Here is a 27,570-nt window from a genome sequence, read left to right on the forward strand (position 1 = left end):
ATGGGCGTGAATACAGTTCAGTAGCACTCCTGACCTGATGCCAGATAACGCTTCGACGGCAAGTCCCAAAATAGCATGGGCAGGGCGGCCTTGGAAAAATGAAGCTACCATGAACTGCTGCGATGGCGACAGATCCACCTATAACGCAACAAATAACGAAGGATCATCGGGAGATCAAGAGACCACCCGTAACTGTTCGTCTTGAGGATGTAGAAGACTGTTTGATTTATGACCGACATGGAGTCTCAACTCTCTTCAAAGAGTTATACCAAGACAGGAAATCAGTCGTTATTTTTGTTCGGGTAGGAAATATTAGGCTACTTTACGGTATATTCACTTTACACTTTACGAAACATTTAGACTATCCTACATAGCCTACACTCAGAAGTATTCTTGTCGTTGGGGCTAGGTTTCTAAACCTTATATATTGATCTAATAGTTGAAAAAGCAACGACATGCTTCTGGCAGCGCTGCGCAGGCAACAAAGTAGCCTAGCTAGGTGTTCACTGTTCAAATGGGGGAGACTATTAGTACGGATAACAGCAGACACGATTCAAATTCCTAAAGAAACTCTGTATTTCGACAGAATTTCTTGTGCCACACCTGCAAAGAATATGTGGATGATTTGAGCAGAATACCAGCGGAAGTTCTAAAGGTGAGTGGTGAAGTCTTTTTTTTTTTTTTTACGTTTTCAATTTCTAATAGTGAAACCTTTCCAATTGCTATTTTATTCAGTCTATAACTGTCTTTATTGAAAACCATTTGCAGTGTTAGATAAAGTATACTTTTAATCTAGACACTTTAATAATGTGTACATACTGTTTACCCACTATTTCCTACTCTGACATTTCACGTTTTGATATTTCTTAATTTCTTTCTTTTTACTTTTTGGATTATGTGCGTATTGTTTTTTATTGCTATGTATTAGGCCTATTACTGCACTGTTGGAGGTAGAAAAACAATAATTTCGCTGCACACGCGATAACATCTGTGAACATAACCAATAAACTTTGATTTGATTTTAGTGACAAATGTGACATAGCCTACAATATAGGCTATAACTTGTTATGTCTCTTGATGAATGTTTTCATATATTCAATGCAGGAAGCTGGTCTCAGACTGGTTGTTATAGGACAATCATATCATCATCATATTGAGGTAGGCATTCAATGTATCATTCTGCAATTATGTCAATGTCAATAATACTTGAAAGCTTCTTGTTTGTTGTGTTGTTGTGCAGTGTCTGACATGTGTTTTCTCTGTGTGATGTAGTCGTTCTGCTCACTGACTGGCTACCCTCATGACATATACGTAGACCCAGAGAGATGCATATACAAAAGACTGGGGATGAGGAGAGGAGAGATGTCTGTGGAATCAGGTGAGACATTTTGTTGTATTCCTGAAATAACAATAGTCTACTCTACATAAAAGCTGTAATAAAATTAAACATAAAAAATGTCTGTCTGTCTAGCCAAACCTAGCCCTCATGTGAAGTCAGGTATGCTGGTGGGCCATATGAAGAGCATGTGGAGGGCCATGACCAGCCCTATATTTGACTTCCAGGGAGATCCTCGACAGCAGGGTGGAGCCATAATCGTTGGCCCAGGTAACTGCATTGTGCTATTACAGTGTTGTTGATAGTATTAGCTATAGCTTACAAATAGCCTACTGTAGTGCATGTGATTCACATCTTGGGCTATTCTATAGGTTTTATGCACAGTGGTATATCCCTTTTAATTTTTCAATTTGTCTAAAATTGAGTTGGGTCAGTATCTAATATGGCATATGTTGTGAAGATACTGCTCTGTCTATTAGTGTGCAAATCTGTCATTCTGCCCAGGCTCTGAGGTCCATTTTGCCCATTTTGATATGAACCGGCTGGACCACATGCCCATCAACTGGTTGCTACAGCTGTCCGGAGTACAACACACACTGGACCTCAGTGATAAGCCAAAGATCATTGTTGTGTAGCCCACTTGTGTATCCTGCTTTGTTTTTGTGTCATGATGAAAAACATTAATCTACTGTCAATAGTACATTTTTTGTTTTGAATACAAAAAACAGTCAGCTACCCAGACTTGACACCGTGTTGGAGATGCATGCTTAATTGTCTGATTATAATCATGTACATAAAAAATACTTTCTTTTTCACTGCTGCATCTTAGTCATAATTGTCATAATTCAATGGCTGACCAATAGGCTTAGGCTACACATCACCCCATCAGACATCAAGTCCTCTACACATTCATTCTACATCATTCTCTAAAACCCCATTAAATAACCTTCTCAAAAAAGATTGTTATTACATTGTAATAACGTATCAGCCTATTCTATTTAGGCTATGCCAACCTTTGTGTTTATTATTTTTTATAGTAGTCCAACTTCATAGTGTAGCACTAGTGACTAGTGAGGGGCTGGCAACCTCTTACGTCACAGAAGTGGGATTTAGAAACTGGCCCCGTTCACAGACGTCACCAGAGGAAAAACTGAGGGAGAACGAACAACTGCGTTTCGGATGACACCGTAGCTAAAGAGAGCATCAAATAAAGCACCGAAAACTAGGACAACCCCACTGCAGACAGGAGATCTTATTGCGCGATTTGGAGATGCCGGCAGTGCATGCTTAAAAGCGAGAATGAAGCGCAAAAGCGAAAAGAGGCGACCCGAGTCAAGGAAAAAGCGTTTTGCAGCTCAGAGAGAGGAGGCGGAGCCAAAATCAGATATTTACATTAGTATAATATCAGGTAAGAGACTCGGGGAATGGATCCCGTCGTAGGTTACTTACTCTGTTTAGAGCAAGCTTTGTGCATATACAATAGGCTACCTGGCCTTGCGGTGTCTGAATGCAGATAATAAGATGTGGCTGACTATTAGACCTACAATTGATTTTCCTGCAGCTGTTTTGACCTAAAATGGCGACACCATCGGCTCCTAATCGCTAACGCATTGAAGTACAGTATTGACTACATATTATCGTTGGGACACTACGCTGTCCGCCTTTTGATGGCATGTCAGCCATGACAGCCTGAATGAAAAACAACTATTTTAGAGTTTCTATGATGCAGGCTATATTTTACTGATCCTCTTGTGACTATTCGTAATCTACATTTGGATGCATTTCTATGCTGCTGCGTAAATGCAGTGACCAATGCTGCAGTCAGATCACATATACCCCAATTTATCCATTTTCGTCTAGGCCTATTTCTATATTGACCATGAGCATCAGAGAATGCAGAATCCTTTATTTTACATTTACATTTTTACATTTTAGTCATTTAGCAGACGCTCTTATCCAGAGCGACTTACAGTAGTGAATGCATACACTTTATGACCCCGAAATGAGGATAGGCTAAAATAAATCTGAATCAAAAGGCTGACAATTAGGCTGTTTTTATAAACCGAGCAGCACTAAATGAAGGTGTCTCACTTGTTATTTTTCATTGAGTCTCTTGCACACAGAAACAATACGTCTATTGTAGGCTATTTGTCAGGCTACCTCCTGCATGATAGGCTACAGTCCTGTAGAACCAACCAAACAGTATTGTTTTGTTACAGTTTGGTAAGAAAAATTGTTCTAATCAACTCAACACATCCCTCACTTGAGGACTACGTTTGAAGTGTTCCGACAAAGTAGGAGATATATTTCTATTGGCCAAGCGAAACTAATCTCCTAGCAACGGCTTGGGCAGCGTTCCAATTAGAATCTCAAGTGAACTTTAAAAATTCTCAAACTAGACTGTAGGATGATTGGCCTGCCAACCTGCAACTGTGTGGCGTTTACAGTTTCCTTCAACCAATAACGTTACGCGAGAGCGTTACATTGTTGCAGAGGGTGGCGCTTATGATTTTCCTTCAAAACTCGGTTTGAGCAGAGTACGTAGCACCTCTCCTATGCGGGCATTTATTTTTCGTCGCTAAGCCAGTTCACGTTTTATTTGTCATATCAGTATATTTTGAGAGATTTCGTTAACTGATACGGTCGGCAGACACATTTATAGCCCTAGCCCAGCATTATGCTAGGCTATTTAAAAAAAAATGACAGACGTTTAAGTTATTATTTAGGTGCGTCTATAAAGTAAAGACTGCAAGCAATTGCCGTTAAACTTGATTTGGTAACTTATTGTTTGCTCAAGTCGCTATCAGAATGACCGAGGACAATGTCACTAGTAAAAGTATTGAAATCGTCAAAGGTAAGTGCTGTTCTTAAAGCAAACAAAACCTGCAGATTGTTGACATTAGTCCGTCGAGGCATTTCCGGGGGAAATTCAAATTCAAACTGACACGTGCGACGTGTTGCATTTGTTTTGTCCATACATTGTCCCAATTTAACAAACATTCAGTTGTAGTTACGTTGTATGTTTGTTTGACTGTCCATATGCCAAACAAAGCTTTTTAAACCCCCTTTCTTGTTGTATATATATTTTTTCTCAAGATCAACTGTATTTCGCCATACTGCAGCAGAAGATTAAAAGCACAGCTGACAGACATTTCTTCTGCATAGACGAAGAGCTGTCATATGAAAAGTGGGTACTTTATATTACAGGATGTTTGTAGACCATATCCAAAAGACTATGCCATTTGCAGTTCACTAGTATATTGTTTTTATATCTGCTCAGTCAGTCTTATAAGCCATTGCAGATGCATTATGTATTAATATTTTGATGTGTGTATTTTCTGTCATTTGGAGGACATCTATAAAAGAGACCTTGGTCTCAGTATGGCTCCCTGATGAAAATGTTACATAAAATATATATATAATTTTTTTTCTCAATCATGAAGGGAGTTCATGTTGTCAATTTTGATTGTATCTTATCTTGGTCCCACTAATAGTAGGCATACTGTATTGTTTTTATGAGCTCTAATAAAATTTCACTATAAAATGTTTATTACACTGTCTGATAGCAGGTGTGGTGTATGAATGTTCATCAGCTAAGAGTAAAGTTCACATAGTGAGAAACAGGCTCTGAAATATGGTTATTGTCACAATAAATGTCTCCACCCATAGGTCTTCATCTGGGGCTTAATTTTGGGTAGTGGATTAATTGATTAAATCTATTGGACAATTAAAGACAGGTGCAACATTACAGAACACCCACATATGACTATATAATGTAGATAAGGTATTGTCACAGAGCATTTTCAACGTTTGTCTTTTCTGAATAGTCTGTAATGAAACTTGGCTTTAACAGTCAACCTAACCTGCCTGTGCCTTGTGTTCTCTCTTTCTCTCTCTCTCTCCCAGCTTCTATGCAGACTTTGGCCCGCTCAACCTGGCCATGTTCTATCGCTTTTGTTGCAAACTCACTAAAAAGCTCAAGGTAAAGAAACTCAACCTCAACACACACTCTGACAGAGAACTGACAGTTAATAGTCAACAGTTCTCTCAGCCTAACCAAATAGAAGTTATGTCACACTAGTCAGAGAAAGGGTAATGTTTGTATATTCTGAAGAGAATGTTGGCAGGGTTTTAGAACAGGAAATGATTTGTAGAGCATTGATTTCAGAGATGTCCAGGCCAAGTAGTGATGTGTGTAGTGATGTGCAGAATTGTAAGCCTGGCTAACAGTGTTTTTTCGTTGTCGTTTCACCACATCTGGAGCAGTCATTCACACTAGCAAAGAAGAAGATAGTCTTCTATACCTGTGGAGATAATAAGAAACAAGCCAATGCTGCCTATCTTATTGGTTCATATGCAGTAAGTATTTCTCACTCAGCAGAGAAGTCATACCCATTGATAGCCCTGAGTCATGATGGATTGCATGTTACCGTGCACTTAAAGTGCTTGCGTATCTTCATTTAAAATATTGCTATCCATTAGTAGTTTCTCCATAATACTGGCCTGTTTGTTTGAAGGTGATGCATTTGCAGAAGACGCCAGAGGAAGCCTACAGTCTACTGGTGTCCAGGAACTCTACCTACCTGTCCTTCAGGTACACACACACACACACACACACACACACACTGAAGGAGAACTTCTCACGTGCACATGTTAGAAAGTAGTGTCTATGACAATTGATCAATGTCATTAAGTTTTTATCATGCTGTCTGGAGCTGTAATTTGATATGTATTTATACCTTATAAATAGTGATGCACCGATATTACTTTTTTGGCCGATATCCGATATTTTCCTTGCCAAAAAAAATGATACCGATATTTACAATTTTATTGGCCTTTTAAGCATTCTAGTACAGTTAAATAGTTAAAACACACACATGGACCAGCAGTCTATGGCACTGCATCTCAGTGCAAGAGGCATCACTACTGTCACTGGTTCGAATCCGGCCGTGATTGGGAGTCCCATAGGGCGGTGCGCAATTGGCCCAGCGTGGTCCGGATTTGACCGGAGTAGGCCGTCAGTTAAATAAAGGTTACACACACCACACTGACCAAAAAGTTATTTTGTTGGCATTTACGTATGTCCCCATTACCAGTAAAACATAATCAAAACCTATTTCTTTCACTTACTTGCTGTGCTGTTTTGTTGTTCAGTCGTTTCATTTTCAACCAGGGTTTCTATGGAACGTTGTCAAATAAGCTTGTTGATCAATCAGGACCTGAATATAACTGCACGTCACATAATAATTTAACGGGTTCATACATTCTTTACGTAGTTATTACACATTGATTACACTATCACTCGTATTTCATATGTCACGACGATTCATCGATACATATACTGGTAAAATTGTCTCGCGCACCTACAGTGCTGGTCATAAAAAAAAGCTAGCTTGCTTATGGACGCAACCAAAGTTCTTCCCCAAAAACATAGCAAAACGACAATCTGTTTCAGTAGCTATAGTTATCTAGCTAACTATATAGCTAGGTGTCATCATCTAAAATGACCCTAATTTATAAGATAGTTCTTATTTGATTAATGGTGGTCGGACCCATCTATGTGAAGCTAGCCGCAATAGTGGCTAATCCAATCCAAAATTACATATAGAATCGGCTTCCTATTTCGCAACAAAGCCTCCTTCACTCACGCCGCCAAACATACCCTCGTAAAACTGACCATCCTACCGATCCTCGACTTCGGCGATGTCATTTACAAATTAGCCTCCAACACTCTACTCAGCAAACTGGATGCAGTCTATCACAGTGCCATCCGTTTTGTCACCAAAGCCCCATATACCCACCACTGCGACCTGTATGCTCTCGTCGGCTGGCCCTCGCTACATATTCGTCGCCAGACCCACTGGTCATCTATAAGTCTTTACTAGGTAAAGCTCCGCCTTATCTCAGCTCACTGGTCACGATAACAACACCCACCCATAGCACGCGCTCCAGCAGGTATATCTCACTGGTCATCCCCAAAGCCAACACCTGATTTGGCCGCCTTTCCTTCCAGTTCTCTGCTGCCAGTGACTGGAACGAATTGCAAAAATCGCTGAAGTTGGAGACTTATATCTCCCTCACTAACTTTAAACATCAGCTATCTGAGCAGCTAACTGATTGCTGCAGCTGTACACAGCCCATCTGTAAATAGCCCATCCAATCTATCTACCTCATCCCCATATTGTTTTTATTTACTTTTTTGCTCTTTTGCACACCAGTATTTTGACTTGCACATCATCATCTGCACATCTATCACTCCAGTGTAAATTTGCTAAATTGTAATTACTTTGCTACTATGGCCTATTTATTGCCTTACCACCTCATCCCATTTGCACACACTGTATATAGACTTTTTTTTCTCTGTTTTGTTATTGACTGTATGTTTGTTTATTCCATTTGTAACTCTGTGTTGTTGTTTGTGTCGCACTGCTTTGCTTTATCTTGGCCAGGTTGCAGTTGTAAATGAGAACATGTTCTCAACTGGCCTACCTGGTTAAATAAAGGTGAAAAAAATAAAACAAATTGTGGACTTTGCGGTTAGCCTTCAAAATAAAAGTAGGGCATAATTCTACTATTTGTCATCATTTGCATTACTGTCAATTACATACTTTTATTTTGAAAGCAAACCGCAAATTCCACTTGTGCCTAATCCTTATTGTGGCTAGCTTCACAACACAGCCTGGTGTGGTCGAGCCTCACTAGCCCGATGAAGCTAGCTGGCTGCTTATAACGTTAGCTTTGGGCAACAGGGTTAAGTAGCTGGCTAGCTATTTATTTTAATGAACTGAAGTTTAATTTCAATAGGTGAACAACAAGTGGCAACCTAGCTAATACTTACTCATGTAACCGATGTGAAATGGCTAGCTAGTTAGCGGTGGTGCGCGCTAGTAGCGTTTCAATCGGTGCCGTCACTCGCTCTGCGACCTTAAGTAGTTGTTCCCCTTGCAACGCTGCTTTTGTGGCGCGATGGTAACGATGCTTCGTGGGGTGTCAGTGGTTGATGTGTGCAGGTTGGGGCGAGGAGAGGGACGGAAGCTATACTGTTACATTAATGCTGTTGACCCCTGTTACGCTCACAAGGATTCCTAAATCATTGCTAAGAATAATGAAAATGACTGCAGGTTCTATTGGTCATTGTTTTCAGGCTGGTTGTATTGGTGCTAACTAGGTGCCAAGCTAAAGCGAGCTACCCCAGAAGTTGTGGTAGAACAAATTATACATTATTACCAATGTGGTATTGTAAACACATCGTTCGTGGCCGGTGTTTGCTTGTTTGCAGACTTTTTTGTACAGCTTTGACAGTGCTGCTGTATCTTTTTTGACATGCAAAGACCCAAACGGTGTATACATAGTATGTATATCTTGAAGCTAACAGCAGTGACGCTATTACTGTGTTAATAACTCCGGTAGGGCAACGTCTGGAAAATAGAGCACTTGGTAGTGTGTACCGATGCTCAACCAGTCGGTGAAAGCCAACATCACACACGACAGAGAATGGTTGATTGTCAAGGGCAATGAATTCCATTATCTTGGCTTTAATGGATTTCGCCTTTGAGTTGTCTTGCTGAAATTGTGTTACTCTTTCAAATGACTGCTTGACTGCTCGATCCACGCAGCAGACATTGTGGGCTAGGTTATGAATGCTGTGTTGCACGTGTAGCGCATAATTTTACGTGGCGTCATTACGTCATATATGTACGTTATATAGGTATGCACGTCAGCTTTGACATCGGTTTTGCACATCGGGGCATTAAACTAGACATTGGCCGATACCGATGCTGGAATTTTTAGCTAATATCGGCCGATTCCGATATGTTCACCGATATATCGTGCATCTCTACTTATAAATGTGGTATGAATGCTTTAAAAATATGGAGTTGATTTGGATTGTTTCTGGTTTGTTTTAAACAGAGACGCCTCTTTTGGAACTTGTATGTACAATCTGAACATTCTAGACTGCCTGCGCGCCATATACAAGGTACACTGCTTCAGTCTGATGTTAGACTAACAAGTTAATTTGCAACTGCACATTTATGACATTTAAGAAATATTGCGTTATTTTATTTGGAGCATGGAAATCTAACTTCCATTAATTTTCTCTTCAGGCTCTGCAGTTTGGCTGGCTTGATTTCTCCCAGTTTGATGTGGAGGAATACGAGCATTACGAGGTAAGTTTTCATTATCATACTTCAGAATGCAGGTTGAGTAAACATCAATAAGTGATTCATAATTCTGTCCACATCTCTTTTTTGCAGAGAGCAGAAAATGGAGATTTCAACTGGATTATTCCTGGGAAGTTCCTAGCGTTTAGCGGCCCTCATCCAAAAAGCAAAATAGAGAACGGTATGTGAAACCCTCCACATTAGCTTTCTGCAATCTGAGATGTAAGGACATGCTGCCAAATTGGGATATTTTCCCTGCTGAGAATGACTGGCAAATGACCTCCCTTATACTGTATAGAAGCCTATACTTGCAAAGTGGATATCGAATAACATGCAATATTTCAGTCACAGACCGTAATCAAATAATTGTTCGTTTTACAAGTATACACTGTGTGTACACGTCAGCTACACATCTGTGTACAAATATGTTACTTCAGGTGTACAGATTTTTTTGTATGTATTTTTTTCAATTGCATCTTTCTACAAAACCCATGTTCTCTCTCCAGGTTACCCTCTCCATGCCCCCGAGGCCTACTTTCCTTATTTCAGGAAACACAACATCACAGCCATCGTCCGTCTCAACAAGAAGATGTACGATGCCAAGCGCTTCACTGACATGGGCTTCGAGCACCACGACCTCTTCTTCGTGGACGGAAGCACGCCAAATGACTCCATCGTCAGGAAGTTCCTCAACATCTGTGAGAACGCAGATGGAGCTATCGCTGTTCACTGCAAAGGTACAAGACATTATGTTATCCTTTTATACCATCTGGAGTTGAGTGGAGGGCTGGAGGCTATATTTCCCCCAAAATGTGTAGGCCTCTGTCCCAAACGAATGGGAAAGATTTTCACCAAAAGTCTGATTAATAACTATGTATTTAACCAATGCCGACATTTTTCAGCGGGTCTGGGTCGAACAGGCACTCTGATAGGCTGTTACATGATGAAGCACTACCGCCTGACTGCTTCTGAGACCATCGCCTGGATGAGGATCTGCCGGCCTGGATCAGTCATCGGACCACAACAAAACTTTGTGGAAGAGTATGTGTCTGATTTTTATCTAGATTCAATCCATTGTTGTGACGGATTTTACTGTATAGATCCGTGGTCACCAGCTGTAGTCCTGGGGAGCCACAGGCATGCATTTGTTCCAATCCAGCACTAACGCGCCCGATTCAACTCAAGTGTTTCAGTTCTGGGAGCTCTTTGATTGAGTTGAGTGTCAATTGTTGATCAGTAACCAATATGTTAGTAGGAAGATGTACAACTTGATTGCTGTTTTTCTCACGATGTTGCAGTAAGCAGATCAGCCTGTGGTCGGAGGGAGATGTTTTCCGGGAGAAAATGAACGAGCAGGAGAACGGCAAGCTGGCCGTCACCAGAATCCTGTCGGGGGTTGATGACATCACTATCAACGGCAGCAACAAAAACAGGACGTCCAAAAAGGAAGAGGCAGAACTGGTGAGAATTTTGGAAATCCTTTCTGGTTTTATTTGATATGCAGAAATTGAATATACCTTCATGTAAAGAAGGGAGGGAATGGTAAGCAAATGTATTCATCTCCTTTTCTTTTTTTACACATTCTTTGAATGTTTGTCTCCCTCTTCTAACTTCCTCAGTATAGTGACAATGAGGAGAGGAATGGCATCACCCAGGGTGATAAACTGCGAGCCCTGAAGAGCAAGAGGCAGGCGAGAACATCCACAGGCTCCCTATCGTAAGTCTCTGATCGGCCTACAACTCCCACCATGCATCACACTGACTTGTTTCGGGGGGGGGGATAGGAGCAGCCTGTGTAGTCAGCTTATCCAAGTCATTTTGATGTTTAGAGGAAGTTGAGGTCTCATCTGGATTATGACTTAAGATCTTTTGATATTGTTGTAGGGTTTCCTTTTTTCAGGTCATTTCATGCCCCACCATGCATTCTTGGGTGACAAGTATTTGATTTTTGCCTCAAGATAGCTGGCCCATTATACCCATCTACTATGGGTTTCTATACAGGTTTTGTGTTGAATGGAGTTCAGCTTAGTTTTACAGCTTTAATTACCTTAATATAACAGTCAGATTGTTCTGTTTGTGCCATGTATTTGGTCTAGTAATCATGGCTTATTTTCCAATGACTGCCTCAGAACCATACCATAAAGCTGCCACTCAGGATCCTAACACGAATTGATTGTTGATTATACTGGCTATGTTGAATGACTGAAAGTAGTCATTCAACGTATGCCTAGTAAAGTATGCCTTGTAATGTATGCCTAGCCCATGTGGGCTAGGCGTACTTTACTATTTTAATGGGTGCCAGATTTGCTATTTTAAAGGGTCCCATGTTGGCACATCCAATGAGAATCCAAATGTTATTGTTGTGGAACATTTGGTGCCAACATGGACAGTTTGCTGGCAACTGTGTACACCTATGGCTGTGGGTTTTGTTATCCCGTGGCAGGCAGGCGGTAGTACATTGCTGGAGCCTCTTAGGCATCGTGTGGCCAGAGTGCTGTCTGGAGTGTCTGCATTTTAAAATGTAGCAGAGAGACAGAGGGGGGAAAAAACACAGAGAGGAAGTGAGGTTTTGTATAATGGAGGTAAGTGCATGTCACTTCCTGTCTGACTAGCTTCCTCTTTCTGTATAAATTGTGCCATGCCAATGGATGTGTGGCTTTTGGGTGACCGCGGTACAATAAGGTAGGCAGTGGATGGATGCATAATGTGATTAATGATTTTGGTCACCTGTTCTGGCACGTGCTGCTTTGATCTGCACCGGCTAGCAAGGGTGAGAATCCACTGTAGAGGCGGTTCAGAGGACTACTTGTACTATTGATGTGAGACAGAATGTGCTTTCTCCATCATGGATACACCAATATGCTCTGAGATGCTGTGAATCGCAGGCCAAACCTTAAACTCCTAATAAACTGAATCATAATCTAGCTACCTATTTTTCATTTTTATTTTTCCCCCTCTGTGAAAGGGGGGGGGAACGTGTGATCTGTTTTTTTACCAATGCACGACTTAAAGCATGATTTAACCTTTGACATGCATGGCCTCTGTATTGTATGTGTGTAATATGTATTAAGTGTTGGGCCGGGTTGAATATAAAATGCTGCAAATTGATATTTTTCCATTGTGTTTGTAACTGGGTCAGTGCCTGTGTACTGTTCAAGCCTTGCTTCCTCCTGCTTAAAAGTCCTCTATTGAACCAAACCCACATCTATCTTGGAAGAATCCCTCGGACTCTTGTGGTAGTAAAGGTTCAAGCACCATAGGCTACGTCTGTCCCTTGTACTCTTGTCTTTGGAATTATATTGCTCTTATTGCCAGTAAGTCTCAATTTCTATCCTGAATTGACCACTATCTGCCACAGGCACCTTTACAGACTTTTTGAGAGTAGCCTACACGTGATTGTGACATGCCCTTGGTGTTCTCCGTGGGACAACATTTGGCTTTTTTTTTTTTTTCACTTATTTATTACTTTAATATTTACATTTGTCATTTAGCAGACGCTCTTATCCAGAGCGACTTAAATCAAATCAAAATCAAATCAAATCAAATCAAATTTATTTATATAGCCCTTCGTACATCAGCTGAAATCTCAAAGTGCTGTACAGAAACCCAGCCTAAAACCCCAAACAGCAAGCAATGCATGTGAAAGAAGCACGGTGGCTGGGAAAAACTCCCTAGGAAAAACTCCTGAGAAAGGCCAAAAACCTAGGAAGAAACCTAGAGAGGAACCAGGCTATGAGGGGTGGCCAGTCCTCTTCTGGCTGTGCCGGGTGGATATTATAACAGAACATGGTCAAGATGTTAAAATGTTCATAAATGACCAGCATGGTCAAATAATAATAATCATAGTAGTTGTCGAGGGTGCAACAAGCACGTCCGGTGAACAGGTCAGGGTTCCATAGCCGCAGGCAGAACAGTTGAAACTGGAGCAGCAGCATGGCCAGGTGGACTGGGGACAGCAAGGAGTCATCATGCCAGGTAGTCCTGAGGCATGGTCCTAGGGCTCAGGTCCTCCGAGAGAAAGAAAGAGAGAAAGAGAGAATTAGAGAGAGCATATTTATTCATAACTGTGACCTTAATTGCCTACCGTCTGTAACCTGTTAGTGTCTTAACGACCGTTCCACAGGTGCATGTTCATTAATTGTCTATGGTTCATTGAACAAGCATGGGAAACAGTGTTTCAACTCTTTACAATGAAGATCTGTGAATTTATTTGGATTTTTACGAATTATCTTTGAAAGGCAGGGTCCTGAAAAAGGGACATTTCTTTTTTTTGCTGTGTGTGTGTGTATGTATATGTTATGCAGCTTTTCTTCAGTTGACTAGGCCTATATACAGTTGAAGTCGGAAGTTTACATACAAATTTATTTATAGCTCTTCTTACATCAGCTGATATATCAATGTGCTGTACAGAAACCCAGCCTAAAACCCCAAACAGCAAGCAATGCAGGTGTAGAAGCACAGTGGCTAGGAAAAACTCCCTAGAAAGGCCAAAACCTAGAGAGGAACCAGGCTATGAGGGGTGGCCAGTCCTCTTCTGCCGGGTGGAGATTATAACAGAACAGGGCCAAGATGTTCAAATGTACATAAATTACCAGCATGGTCAAATAAAAACAATCACAGTAGTTGACGAGGGTGCAACAAGTCAGCCCCTCAGGAGTAAATGTCAGTTGGCTTTTCATAGCCGATCATTGAGAGTATCTCTACCGCTCCTCCTGTCTCTAGAGAGTGGAAAACAGCAGGTCTGGGACATGTAGCACGTCCGGTGAACAGGTCAGGGCTCCATAGCCTAAGGCAGAACAATTGAAACTGGAGCAGCAGCACAGCCAGGTGGACTGGGGACAGCAAGGAGTCATCATGCCAGGTAGTCCTGAGGCATGGTCCTAGGGCTCAGGTCCTCCGAGAGAAAGAGAGAATTAGAGAGCATACTTAAATTCACACAGGACACCGGATAAGACAGGAGAAATACTCCAGATATAACAGACTGACCCTAGCCCCCCCGACACATTAACTACTGCAGCATAAATACTGGAGGCTGAGACAGTAGGGGTCAGGAGACACTGTGGCCCCATCCGATGATACCCCAGGACAGGGCCAAACAGGCAGGATATAACCCCACCCACTTTGCCAAAGCACAGCCCCCACACCACTAGAGGGATATCTTCATCCACCAACTTACCATCCTGAGACAAGGCCGAGTATAGCCCACAAAGGTCTCCGTCACGGCACAACCCAAGGGGGGGGCGCCAACGCAGACAGGAAGACCACGTCAGTGACTCAACCCACTCAAGTGACGCACCCCTCCTAGGGACGGCATGGAAGAACACCAGTAAGCCAGTGACTCAGCCCCTGTAATAGGGTTAGAGGCAGAGAATCCCAGTGGAGAGAGGGGAACCGGCCAGGCAGAGACAGCAAGGGCGGTTCGTTGCTCCAGAGCCTTTCCGTTCACCTTCACACTCCTGGGCCAGACTACACTCAATCATATGACCTACTGAAGAGATAAGTCTTTAGTAAAGACTTAAAGGTTGAGACCGAGTCTGCGTCTCTCACATGGGTAGGCAGACCATTCTATAAAAATGGAGCTCTATAGGAGAAAGCCCTGCCTCCAGCTGTTTGCTTAGAAATTCGATAGACAATTAGGAGGCCTGCGTCTTGTGACCGTAGCGTACGTGTAGGTATGTACGGCAGGACCAAATCGGAAAGATAGGTAGGAGCAAGCCCATGTAATGCTTTGTAGATTCGCAGTAAAACCTTGAAATCAGCCCTTGCCTTAACAGGAAGCCAGTGTAGGGAGGCTAGCACTGGAGTAATATGATCAAATTTTTGGGTTCTAGTCAGGATTCTAGCAACCGTATTTAGCACTAACTGAAGTTTATTTAGTGCTTTATCCAGGTAGCCGGAAAGTAGAGCATTGAAGTAGTCTAACCTAGAAGTAACAAAAGCATGGATTAATTTTTCAGCATAATTTTTGGGCAGAAAGTTTCTGATTTTTGCAATGTTACATAGATGGAAAAAAGCTGTCGTTGAAACAGTCTTGATATGTTCTTCAAAAGAGAGATCAGGGTCCAGAGTAACGCCGAGGTCCTTCAGTTTTTTATTTGAGATGACTGTACAACCATCAAAATTAATTGTCAGATTCAACAGAAGATCTCTTTTGTTTCTTGGGACCTAGAACAAGCATCTCTGTTTTGTCCGAGTTTAAAAGTCGAAAGTTTGCAGCCATCCACTTCCTTATGTCAAACACAGGCTTCTAGCAAGGGCAATTTTGGGGCTTCACCATGTTTCATTGAAATGTACAGCTGTGTGTCATCCGCATAGCAGTGAAAGTTAACATTATGTTTTCGAATGACATCCCGAAGAGGTAAAATATATAGTGAAAACAATAGTGGTCCTAAAACGGAACCTTGAGGAACACCGAAATTTACAGTAGATTTGTCAGAGGACAAACCATTCACAGAGACAAACTGATATCTTTCCGACAGATAAGAGCTAAACCAGGCCAGAACTTGACCGTGTAGACCAATTTGGGTTTCCAATCTCTCCAAAAGAATGTGGTGATCAATGGTATCAAAAGCAGCACTAAGGTCTAGGAGCACGAGGACGGATGCAGAGCCTCGGTCTGACGCCATTAAAAGGTCATTTACCACCTTCACAAGTGCAGTCTCAGTGCTATGATGGGGTCTAAAACCAGACTGAAGCATTTCGTATACATTGTTTATCTTCAGGAAGGCAGTGAGTTGCTGCGCAACAGCTTTTTTTAAATCTTTGAGAGGAATGGGAGATTCGATATAGGCCGAATAGTTTTTTAAATATTTTCTGGGTCAAGGTTTGGCTTTTTCAAGAGAGGCTTTATTACTGCCACTTTTAATGAGTTTGGTACACATCCAGTGGATAGAGAGCCGTTATTATGTTCAACATAGGAGGACCAAGCACAGGAAGCAGCTCTTTCAGTAGTTTAGTTGGAATCGGGTCCAGTATGCAGCTTGAAGGTTTAGAGGCCATGATTATTTTCATCATTGTGTCAAGAGATATAGTACTAAAACACTTGAGTGTCTCCCTTGATCCTAGGTCCTGGCAGAGTTGTGCAGACTCAGGACAACTGAGCTTTGGAGGAATACGCAGATTTAAAGAGGAGTCTGTAATTTGCTTTCTAATGATCATGATCTTTTCCTCAAAGAAGTTCATGAATTTATTACTGCTGAAGTGAAAGCCATCCTCTCTTGGGGAATGCTGCTTTTTAGTTAGCTTTGCGACAGTATCAAAAATAAATGTAGGATTGTTCTTATTTTCCTCAATTAAGTTGGAAAAATAGGATGATCGAGCAGCAGTGAGGGCTCTTCGATACTGCACGGTACTGTCTTTCCAAGCTAGTCGGAAGACTTCCAGTTTGGTGTGGCGCCATTTCCGTTCCAATTTTCTGGAAGCTTGTTTCAGACCTCGGGTATTTTCTGTATACCAAGGAGCTAGTTTCTTATGACAAATGTTTTTAGGGGTGCAACTGCATCTAGGGTATTGCTCAAGGTTAAATTGAGTTCCTCAGTTAGGTGGTTAACTGATTTTTGTCCTCTGACGTCCTTGGGTAGGCAGAGGGAGTCTGGAAGGGCATCAAGGAATCTTTGGGTTGTCTGAGAATTTATAGCACGACTTTTGATGTGCCTTGGTTGGGGTCTGAGCAGATTATTTGTTGCGATTGCAAACGTAATAAAATGGTGGTCCGATAGTCCAGGATTATGAGGAAAAACATTAAGATCCACAACATTTATTCCATGGGACAAAACTAGGTCCAGAGTATGACTGTGGCATTGAGTAGGTCCAGAGACATGTTGGACAAAACCCACTGAGTCGATGATGGCTCCGAAAGCCTTTTGGAGTGGGTCTGTGGACTTTTCCATGTGAATATTAAAGTCACCAAAAATTAGAATATTATCTGCTATGACTACAAGGTCCGATAAAGAATTCAGGGAACTCAGTGAGGAACGCTGTATATGGCCCAGGAGGCCTGTAAACAGTAGCTATAAAAAGTGATTGAGTAGGCTGCATAGATTTCATGACTAGAGGCTTAAAAAACGAAAATGTTTATTTTCTTTTTTTGTAAATTGAAATTTGCTATCGTAAATGTTAGCAACACCTCCGCCTTTGCGGGATGCACGGGGGATATGGTTACTAGTGTAACCAGGAGGTGAGGCCTCATTTAATACAGTAAATTCATCAGGCTTAAGCCATGTTTCAGTCAGGCCAATCACATTAAGATTATGATCAGTGATTAGTTCATTGACTATAACTGCCTTTGAAGTGATGGATCTAACATTAAGTAGCCCTATTTTGAGATGTGCGGTATCACGATCTCTTTCAATAATGGCAGGAATGGAGGTCTTTATGCTAGTGAGATTGCTAAGGCGAACACCGCCATGTTTAGTTTTGCCAAACCTAGGTCGAGGCACAGACACTGTCTCAATGTGGATAGCTGAGCTGACTACCCTGACAACGCTAGTGGCAGACTCCACTAAGCTGGCAGGCTGGCTAACAGCCTGCTGCCTGGCCTGCACCCTATTTCATTGTGGTGCTAGGGGAGTTAGAGCCCTGTCTATGTTCGTAGATAAGATGAGAGCACCCCTCCAGCTAGGATGGAGTCCGTCACTCCTCAACAGGCCAGGCGTGGTCCTGTTTGTGGGTGTGTCCCAGAAAGAGGGCCAATTATCTACAAATTCTATCTTTTGGGAGGGGCAGAAAACAGTTTAACCAGCGATTGAGTTGTGAGACTCTGCTGTAGAGCTCATCACTTACCCTAACTGGGAGGGGGCCAGAGACAATTACTCGATGCTGACACATCTTTCTAGCTGATTTATACGCTGAGGCTATGTTGCACTTGGTGACCTCTGACTGTTTCATCCTAACATCGTTGGTGCCGACGTGGATAACTATCTCTATACACTCGCCAGTTTTAGCTTTAGCCAGCACCATCTTCAGATTAGCCTTAACATCGGTAGCCCTGCCCCCTGGTAAACAGTGTATGATCGCTGGATGATTCGTTATAAGTCTAATATTGCGGGTAATGGAGTCGCCAATGACTAGGGTTTTCAATTTGTCAGAGCTAATGGTGGGAAGCTTCGGCGTCTCAGACCCCGTAACGGGAGGAGTAGAGTCCAGAGAAGGCTCGGCCTCTGACTCCGACTCGCTGCTTAACCTGTTACATCTAGGGGGCAGTATTTTCACGGCTGGATAAAAAACGTACCCGATTTAATCTGATTATTAGTCCTGCCCAGAAACTGGAATATGCATATAATTATTAGCTTTGGAGAGAAAACACTCCAAAGTTTCTGAAACTGTTTGAATGGTGTCTGTGAGTATAACAGAACTCCTATGGCAGGCAAAAACCTGAGATGCTTCTGTTCAGGAAGTACCCTGTCTGAACATTTCTTGCCCTTCTTGATTCTCTCTATCGTTTACAAAGGATCTCTGCTCTTACGTGACACTTGTCACGTCAACAATGGAGTCTCACAGCCCGGGAAAAACAGGAATGATGTCATTCAAAGCCCTGGCTGAAGCACACGAGAGCAAAAGCTGAGTGGTCAGTCAATGGACTAAGCCTTAGGCGCGTGACACGCCCCGCCCCCGGCTTTTGGTTTTTTCCTCAGTTTACAGACAGGCAGATTCCCGGTCGGAATATTATCGCTTCTCTACGAGATAAATTGCATAAATATTGGTTTTAAACAGCGGTTGACATGCTTCGAAGTACGGTAATGGAATATTTCGAAATTTTTTGTCATATTTTGCGTCATGCTCGTGGCCGAGATTTAGCGTTGGGATAGTGTCTAGAACGCACGAACAAAACGTCGCTGTTTGGATATAACGATGGATTATTTGGGACCAAACCTACATTTGTTATTGAAGTAGAAGTCCTGGCAGTGTATTCTGATGAAGAACAAGCAAGGTAAGAACATTTTTCTTATAGGAAATGTGATTTTGGTGAAGGCTACACTGGGTGGGTGTCTAAATAGCTAGCCCTGTAACGCCGGGCTATGTACTTACATTATTGCAAAATGTGCTTCATCCGAAAAGCTATTTTAAAATCGGACATATCGAGTGCATAGAGGAGTTCTGTATCTATAATTCTTAAAATAATTGTTATGCTTTTTGTGAACGTTTATCGTGAGTAATTTAGTAAAATCACCGGAAGTGTTCGGTGGGAATGCTAGTTCTGAACGTCACATGCTAATGTAAAAAGCTGGTTTTTGATATAAATATGAACTTGATTGAACAGACATGCATGTATTGTATAACACAATGTCCTAGGTGTGTCATCTGATGAAGATCATCAAAGGTTAGTGCTGCATTTAGATATGGTTTGGGTTTATGTGACATGATATGCTAGCTTGAAAAATGGCTGTGTGATTATTCCTGGCTGGGTACTCTGCTGACATAATCTAATGTTTTGCTTTCGCTGTAAAGCCTTTTTGAAATCGGACAGTTTGGTTAGATAAAGGAGAGTCTTGTCTTTAAATAGCTGTAACATAGTCATATGTTTGAAAAGTGTACGTTTTCGGATTTAGAGGAGTTTGAATTTCGCGCCCCGCCCATCATTGGATATTGGAGCAGACGTTCCGCTAGCGGAACGTGTAGATGTAAGAAGTTAATGGGGAGAACCGGTTGAAAGTTACTGTCAGCTGAATGAGCGACACCGGTTGAGCATTCCTACAACATTTCCCTCCAGAAGCCATGAGAAAGTTGTCCGGCTGCGGGGACCGTGCGAGGGGATTTATACTAACGATACTATCTGTACTTACTGGTGGCACAGACGCTTTCATCCTTTCCTACACTGAAATTACCCTTGCCTAATGATTGCGTCTGAAGCTGGGCTTGCAGCACAGCTATCCTCGCCGTAAGGCGATCGTTCTCCTGTATATTATGAGTACAGCGACTGCAATTAGAAGGCATCATGTTAATGTTACTACTTAGCTTCGGCTGTTGGAAGTCCTGACGAACCATGTCCAGATAAAACGTCCAGAGTGAAAAAGTTGAATGAAAAAAAGTGAGTGAGGGGAAAAACTCAAAATATAAACGGTAATTAAAAAGTAAAAACCGTAAAGTTGACAGGTAGCGAAGTAAGGTTGGCAAAACTTAGGTTGGAGTCGTTAACTAGTTTTTCAACCACTCCACAAATTTCTTGTTAACAAACTATAGTTTTGGCAAGTCGGTTAGGACATCTACTTTGTGCATGACATAAGTCATTTTTCCAATAATTGTTTACAGACCAGATTATTTCACTTACAATTCACTGTGTCACAATTCCAGTGGGTCACAAGTTTACATACACTAAGTTGACTGTGCCTTTAAACAGCTTGGAAACTTCCAGAAAATTATGTCATGGCTTTAGAAGCTTCTGATAGGCTAATTGACATAATTAGAGTCAACTGGAGGTGTACCTGTGGATGTATTTCAAGGCCTACCTTCAAACTCAGTGCCTTTTTGCTTGCATCATGAGAAAATCAAAAGAAATCATCCAAGACCTCAGAAAAAAAATTATAGACCTCCACAAGTCTGGTTCATCCTGGGGAGCAATTTCCAAACGCCTGAAGGTACCACGTTCATCTGTACAAACAATAGTACGCAAGTATAAACGCCATGGGACCACGCAGCAGGCATACCGCTCAGGAAGGAGACTCGTTCTGTCTCCTAGAGATGAACGTACTTTGGTGCAAAAAGTGCAAATCAATCCCAGAACCACAGCAAAGGACCTTGTGAAGATGCTGGAGGAAACGGGTACAAAAGTATCTATATCCACAGTAAAACGAGTCCTATATCGACACAACCTGAAAGGCCACTCACCAAGGAAGAAGCCACTGCTCCAAAACTGCCATAAAAAAGCCAGGCCCCGGTTTGCAACTGCACATGGGGACAAAGATCGTACTTTTTGGAGAAATGTCCTCTGGTTTGATGAAACAAAAATAGAACTGTTTGGCCATAATGACCATCGTTATGTTTGGAGGAAAAAGGGGGAGGCTTGCAAGCTGAAGAACACCATCCCAACCTTGAAGCACGGGGGTGGCTGCATCATGTTGTGGGGGTGCTTTGCTGCAGGACGGACTGGTGCACTTCACAAAATAGATGGCATCATGAGCAAGGAAAATTATCTGGATATATTGAAGCAACATCTCAAGACATCAGTCAGAAAGTTAAAGCTTGGTCGCAAATGGGTCTTCCAAATGGACAATGACCCCAGGCATACTTCCAACGTTGTGGCAAAATGGCTTAAGGAGAACAAAGTCAAGGTATTGGAGTGGCCAACACAAAGCCCTGACCTCAATCCTATAGAAAATGTGTGGGCAGAACTGAAAAAGTGTGTGCGAGCAAGGAGGCCTACAAACCTGACTCAGTTACACCAGCTCTGTCAGGAGGAATGGGCCAAAATTCACCCAACTTATTGTGGAAGGCTACCTGAAACGTTTGACCCAAGTTAAACAATGTAAAGGCAATGCTACCAAATATTAATTGAGTGTATGTAAACTTCTGACCCACTGGGAATCTGATGAAATAAATAAAAGCTGAAATAAATCATTATCTCTACTATTATTCTGACATTTCACATTCTTAAAATAAGTGGTGATTCTAACTGACCTAAGACAGAGAATTTTTACTTCGATTAAATGTCAGGAAGTGTGAAAAACTGAGTTTAAATGTATTTGGCTAAGGTGTATGTAAACTTCTGACTTCAACTGTGTGTGTGTGTGTGTATATGTATGTGTGTGTGTGTATGTGTGTGTGTATATATATATATATATATATATATATATATATATTACTGCTCAAAAAAATGAAGGGAACACTTAAACAACACAATGTAACTCCAAGTCAATCACACTTCTGTGAAATCAAACTGTCCACTTAGGAAGCAACACTGATTGACAATAAATGTCACATGCTGTTGTGCAAATGGAATAGACAACAGGTAGAAATGATAGGCAATTAGCAAGACACCCCCAATAAAGGAGTGGTTCTGCAGGTGGTGACCACAGACCACTTCTCAGTTTCTATGCTTCCTGGCTGATGTTTTGGTCACTTTTGAATGCTGGCGGTGCTTTCACTCTAGTGGTAGCATGAGACGGAGTCTACAACCCACACAAGTGGCTCAGGTAGTGCAGCTCATCCAGGATGGCACATCAATGCGAGCTGTGGCAAGAAGGTTTGCTGTGTCTGTCAGCGTAGTGTCCAGAGCATGGAGGTGCTACCAGGAGACAGGCCAGTACATCAGGAGACGTGGAGGAGGCCGTAGGAGGGCAACAACCCAGCAGCAGGACCGCGACCTCCGCCTTTGTGCAAGGAGGAGCAGGAGGAGCACTGCCAGAGCCCTGCAAAATGACCTCCAGCAGGCCACAAATGTGCATGTGTCTGCTCAAACGGTCAGAAACAGACTGCATGAGGGTGGTATGAGGGCCCGATGTCCACAGGTGGGGGTTGTGCTTACAGCCCAACACCGTGCAGGACGTTTGGCATTTGCCAGAGAACACCAAGATTGGCAAATTCGCCACTGGCGACCTGTGCTCCTCACAGATGAAAGCAGGTTCACACTGAGCACATGTGACAGAGTCTGGAGATGCCGTGGAGAACGTTCTGCTGCCTGCAACATCCTCCAGCATGACCGGTTTGGCGGTGGGTCAGTCATGGTGTGGGGTGGCATTTCTTTGGGGGGGCCGCACAGCCCTCCATGTGCTCGCCAGAGTTAGCCTGACTACCATTAGGTACCGAGATGAGATCCTCAGACCCCTTGTGAGACCATATGCTGGTGCGGTTGGCCCTGGGTTCCTCCTAATGCAAGACAATGCTAGACCTCATGTGGCTGGAGTGTGTCAGCAGTTCCTGCAAGAAGAAGGCATTGATGCTATGGACTGGCCCGCCCGTTCCCCAGACCTGAATCCAATTGAGCACATCTGGGACATCATGTCTCGCTCCATCCACCAACGCCACATTGCACCACAGACTGTCCAGGAGTTGGCGGATGCTTTAGTCCAGGTCTGGGAGGAGATCCCTCAGGAGACCATCCGCCACCTCATCAGGAGCATGCCCAGGCGTTGTAGGGAGGTCATACAGGCACGTGGAGGCCACACACACTACTGAGCCTCATTTTGACTTGTTTTAAGGACATTACATCAAAGTTGGATCAGCCTGTAGTGTGGTTTTCCACTTTAATTTTGAGTGTGACTCCAAATCCAGACCTCCATGGGTTGATAAATTGGATTGCCATTGATTATTTTTGTGTGATTTTGTTGTCAGCACATTCAACTATGTAAAGAAAAAAGTTTTTAATAAGATTATTTCATTCATTCAGATCTAGGATGTGTTATTTTAGTGTTCCCTTCATTTTTTTGAGCAGTGTATATATGAAACTTTTCTTCGGGTGACTAGGCCTATATATGCATAGTGTGTTTGATTGAAGTCCGTCTTATAGAAAACTAGAAGCAAGCTTTCATGTTTCTCAATTTTTAAACCACTCTTAGGCCTATACCTCTGCAAACACAGAAGATGGTAGACTCTGAAAGGTGCTGTTATCACTGCATAGGGTCAAAGTCCCAGTCCACCGTTTGGGAAACACTTTTAGCATGCTGTGGAAAACAAGTTGTCTAAAATCAATGCCAGAACTTAGGTGAGACTTGAGTAGTTAGTGAAAACCTTGCAGGTACCCCTTTCTGCTGTGGTGTAATGTGAAAAGGCTTTACTTGTTAGCCTGGTTCTGCTAGTGAATATGTAGCCTGGGTGTCTAACAGTTTCAGCATGTAATAATACCACTTTCTTACTTTGTCAAGCAAGACAACCAGATGGCTTTAGTAGAAAGGGTGTCACCCAGGCTAGTGGATGTGTAGGACTCTTGACGGGGCGTTGGCTATGCCTGACCCAGTCCGTGGGGGAGGAGAAAAAGTGAGATTCTCTCTGTCTATCCTTCCTTTCTCTCTGTCATGTTTTTGTTTCTGTTCTGTTTGTTGGATGTTTTCCCCCTCTTAGATGGTTGGTAGCCATGCTGCTCTCGTCCCTGTGTAGCCTTGCCCTGTGGTGGATTGTGTATGGCTTCCCTTCTTCCATCCTGCATTTCTGTATAGACGGGTTAGGATTTCACTGAGCTCTCCTGCCAGTCTGTCCCCAAACCCTTCCCCCTTCCGGAGTCTAACTGAGAATGCTGTAAGTGTATCCCTTCCTTTATTTACCCCCTCCTCAACACCAGTTTATGTGCCTGGTCCTGTCTCCCGCCCCCCCATCCTCACCTCGCTTTACACTTCTAAACTGGCTACATGTTTGTCATCCCCTGGCTGCAAAGGAAGTTTATATTTTTGAAAATGAGGAGGGCAGGAATCACGTTTCGATGGTCTGTTATTTATAACGCTGTGTCCTCTTTGGCTGACTGATTGTCCTGAGTTTAACTTTAAGTACGGCAAGTAATAACCATAGCCTTTACATTTCACTCCCTGAATCTGTTTTGGAATGATTCCCTTCGCTGCAAAGCCAATGCAAATCCCTTCCACCCAACACTGAATGTTGCACTTCAATTAATTTATCAAAGGAGATATTTTTCAAATTAATAATTAAGTGCCCTAATACATCAACTAGCTTATATTTTACCTCTCAGGCCTCCAGAACCTGAGCAAACAACAATGTTTTTATTGCCTCAAATTCCCCTCGCTTTGCCTCAAACTTTTAAAGTTGGGGATAACTAATTTGAACCTCTCAGAGCCTTAGGTTAATGAATGATGGTTCCATTGCATTACGGGAATAATTGATTGTGTAATTAAATTTACTTGGATCAATGATCTTAGAATTCTGGAATATTCTGCAGTTGCTGCCTGTTTGCTCTCACCTTCAGTCTTTGCATCTCCAAGCTGTGGTCTCAATCTCCTCCTGTCTTTCCCCCTCGCTTGCTGTTGGTGTTGAAATATTGTGTGTGTGTTTGTTTATTTACAGACAAGAAGAGAACAAGATTCACACCAGGTCCTCATCGCAGTCTTTAAGGTACTTAAACACATCCTGAATGTCTCACACACTCACTTTCTACATACACACACCCGTTGAGGACGTTGAGCATCACCATTAAAGTGTGAATTGTGTGTCTGCTTCAGGATTCTCCTGCAGTCTAGTGGGCCTGATGCCTCAGACAATAGGAAGAGAACCAGAACCTCGCTGCCTGCCAACAGTGTGGGGGGCAGGTTAGTGGCAATGTCTCCAATGAGCCGTCATAGAGAATTCAAACTACTACTTTCATTGACAGCAGTGCATAATTTATGTGAAAGTTAATATTAAGTTAGGATTTGGCTCGGGCACTATTTCTCATATTTACTAGCTCATTCATATTAAATGGCTTGCATTGCAACTCTTTGTTTACTCAGTCATACAGAAAAGAGTTGACACGTGTGTAAAGTAAACTGGACAGAACCAGCCATAGCCATTCATGGTTCCAATAACCCATTCCCTCCTCTCCGCCAGCTCCCTGTGCAGCTCCAGACTAGCCAGGTCTCTAGGCAGCATGCATGTAGTGGCCAGCGACAGAGAGCCAGTGTGCTGTGAGTCCAGTGGCTGCAATAGAGACACAGCCGCCAACGCAGGCAGCACAGGCAACCTGCCCAACCTAAACATGCTGCAGGCCCCTCAGAAGGCAAGCCCACCTAGCCTCTCCTCAACCCCTTTCTCTGGGCTCAACCTCACTCTCTCCTACTCCGTTTTTCCTCCACATACCAAGGTCTGCTTAACTGAGCCTTTGCATTTCACATGACCTTCCAAAAACGTTCAAGCTCTCAACGCTCCAGCTCAAACACTTGGAACACTCTCTGCAGCGCCTCACACTCCCTATGGCTCCTTGCATGTTCTATTAGAATGGCTGATCCAGAAGTATGACTGGCTATAGCTTCTCTGGACTTTACTGCTCACACGGTCTCCTTGCTTTCAGACACCGGCAACCTGTCATTGGCTGTTTGGGATTCTGCTGACATGAATCATTGTTCTACAAGGGGAATCACATGTCCCTTTCCTTTCCCCTGTTTTCTTCTTTGTAATTTCCCTCTTAACAGACGCACTGTGTCCAGAGGACGGAAAACTCGATGTTCTTTACAATCAGTGCGCTTTACGAGACTATGGTATCTATTTCCTTTTTCTATCCTCGTCTCACTGCTCTGTTCTATGCTATTGTTAGTGTGCAAAATGTCTCCAGTCAACCTCTTCTCCTTTTCATTTAGTCCTTTATTACTATTATAATGGACAGACTGCATGCATAGTCAAATCTGGCACATTTTTTCCCCCTAGGGTCTAATGAATAGAAGCCAATGTAGTGTTATTGAGCATTTTGAGGTGTATGATCTGTATGTCCCATTTCTCTCTTCCTGGGTGTAATTGTGTGCTTTCTGTCCCTTCAGTCACTCCATACCCAAAGCTAGAGCTCCTCTACTGCGCTGAGCCTGAGGTTCTGGAATTCTAAGGGAGTACAGTCTTCCTGCAGCTCCTGCAAATGGAGATTTTTGTTTTCATTTCTTAAGAGGGACTCGGTTTATTTTACTTGAACCAGTCCAGTCAATTGCTGATTTTAAGGGATGTTGATGAGGAAATGTGATGTCTCTGTTTTTGAATGGGAAGAAAAACTATCAGATATGGTTAAGATGTAAACCATGTTCAGTTAGTTTGGAATTTATTTGCCATCCCTTTTTATTACTATATATATATATATATATATATATATATATATATATATATTTCACTGTTTATATCATGAAACAAAACAGTGTGTGTCCTGGCCATAAGTAGTGGGAATAGTGCCATTTCAAATGTAACTGCCAAAATAAAGGAAACCTTAAGTAACTGAGGGATTCAAAGTATATTGAAAGCAGAGGGGCAGCTAGCTTCAGTTTGCTTCACATTCCAGGTCACAGGCTGACTACAATGCTCGCGTCGCGTGCGCGAGTGTTGCAAAATACATTTAGAAATCTATATTATTCAATTATTGCACCCACACTGCTCGCGCACGCCAACGAGCGTCTGCGTTGCCATGGGCTAAAATATAAGTCAGTTCTATTTGTGACGCAGATTGCGCTGCAAGTCCTGCCTCTC

General features: G+C 42.5%; 2 protein-coding genes across 7 annotated transcripts; both read left to right on the top strand.

Moving 5' to 3' along the window:
- prxl2c (peroxiredoxin like 2C) lies at positions 1-2,151 on the top strand. Its single transcript, XM_029763544.1, has 6 exons — positions 1-302; positions 587-655; positions 1,105-1,158; positions 1,273-1,378; positions 1,472-1,606; positions 1,841-2,151. Exons 1-6 carry the CDS (start codon positions 123-125, stop codon positions 1,969-1,971), a joined length of 675 nt encoding a protein of 224 aa, XP_029619404.1. The 5' UTR covers positions 1-122; the 3' UTR covers positions 1,972-2,151.
- Positions 2,152-2,267: 116 nt separating this feature from the next.
- cdc14b (cell division cycle 14B) lies at positions 2,268-27,321 on the top strand. Of its 6 annotated transcripts, none has more exons than XM_029763538.1 (17): positions 2,268-2,744; positions 4,433-4,523; positions 5,243-5,318; positions 5,603-5,695; positions 5,854-5,930; positions 9,248-9,314; positions 9,442-9,504; positions 9,592-9,679; positions 10,005-10,235; positions 10,401-10,539; positions 10,797-10,959; positions 11,118-11,215; positions 25,441-25,488; positions 25,596-25,682; positions 25,960-26,128; positions 26,541-26,606; positions 26,883-27,321. In XM_029763538.1, exons 1-17 carry the CDS (start codon positions 2,636-2,638, stop codon positions 26,901-26,903), a joined length of 1,686 nt encoding a protein of 561 aa, XP_029619398.1. In that variant the 5' UTR covers positions 2,268-2,635; the 3' UTR covers positions 26,904-27,321. The 6 variants fall into 6 exon arrangements, 5 of the variants coding, with proteins under 5 accessions (XP_029619398.1, XP_029619401.1, XP_029619402.1 ...); XM_029763539.1 differs by lacking the exon at positions 2,268-2,744 and adding an exon at positions 2,766-4,190; XM_029763541.1 differs by lacking the exon at positions 25,960-26,128.
- Positions 27,322-27,570: the final 249 nt, after the last annotated feature.

The sequence above is a fragment of the Salmo trutta genome, chromosome 9, assembly GCF_901001165.1.
Source record: "Salmo trutta chromosome 9, fSalTru1.1, whole genome shotgun sequence".
Taxonomy (NCBI): Eukaryota; Metazoa; Chordata; class Actinopteri; order Salmoniformes; family Salmonidae; genus Salmo; species Salmo trutta.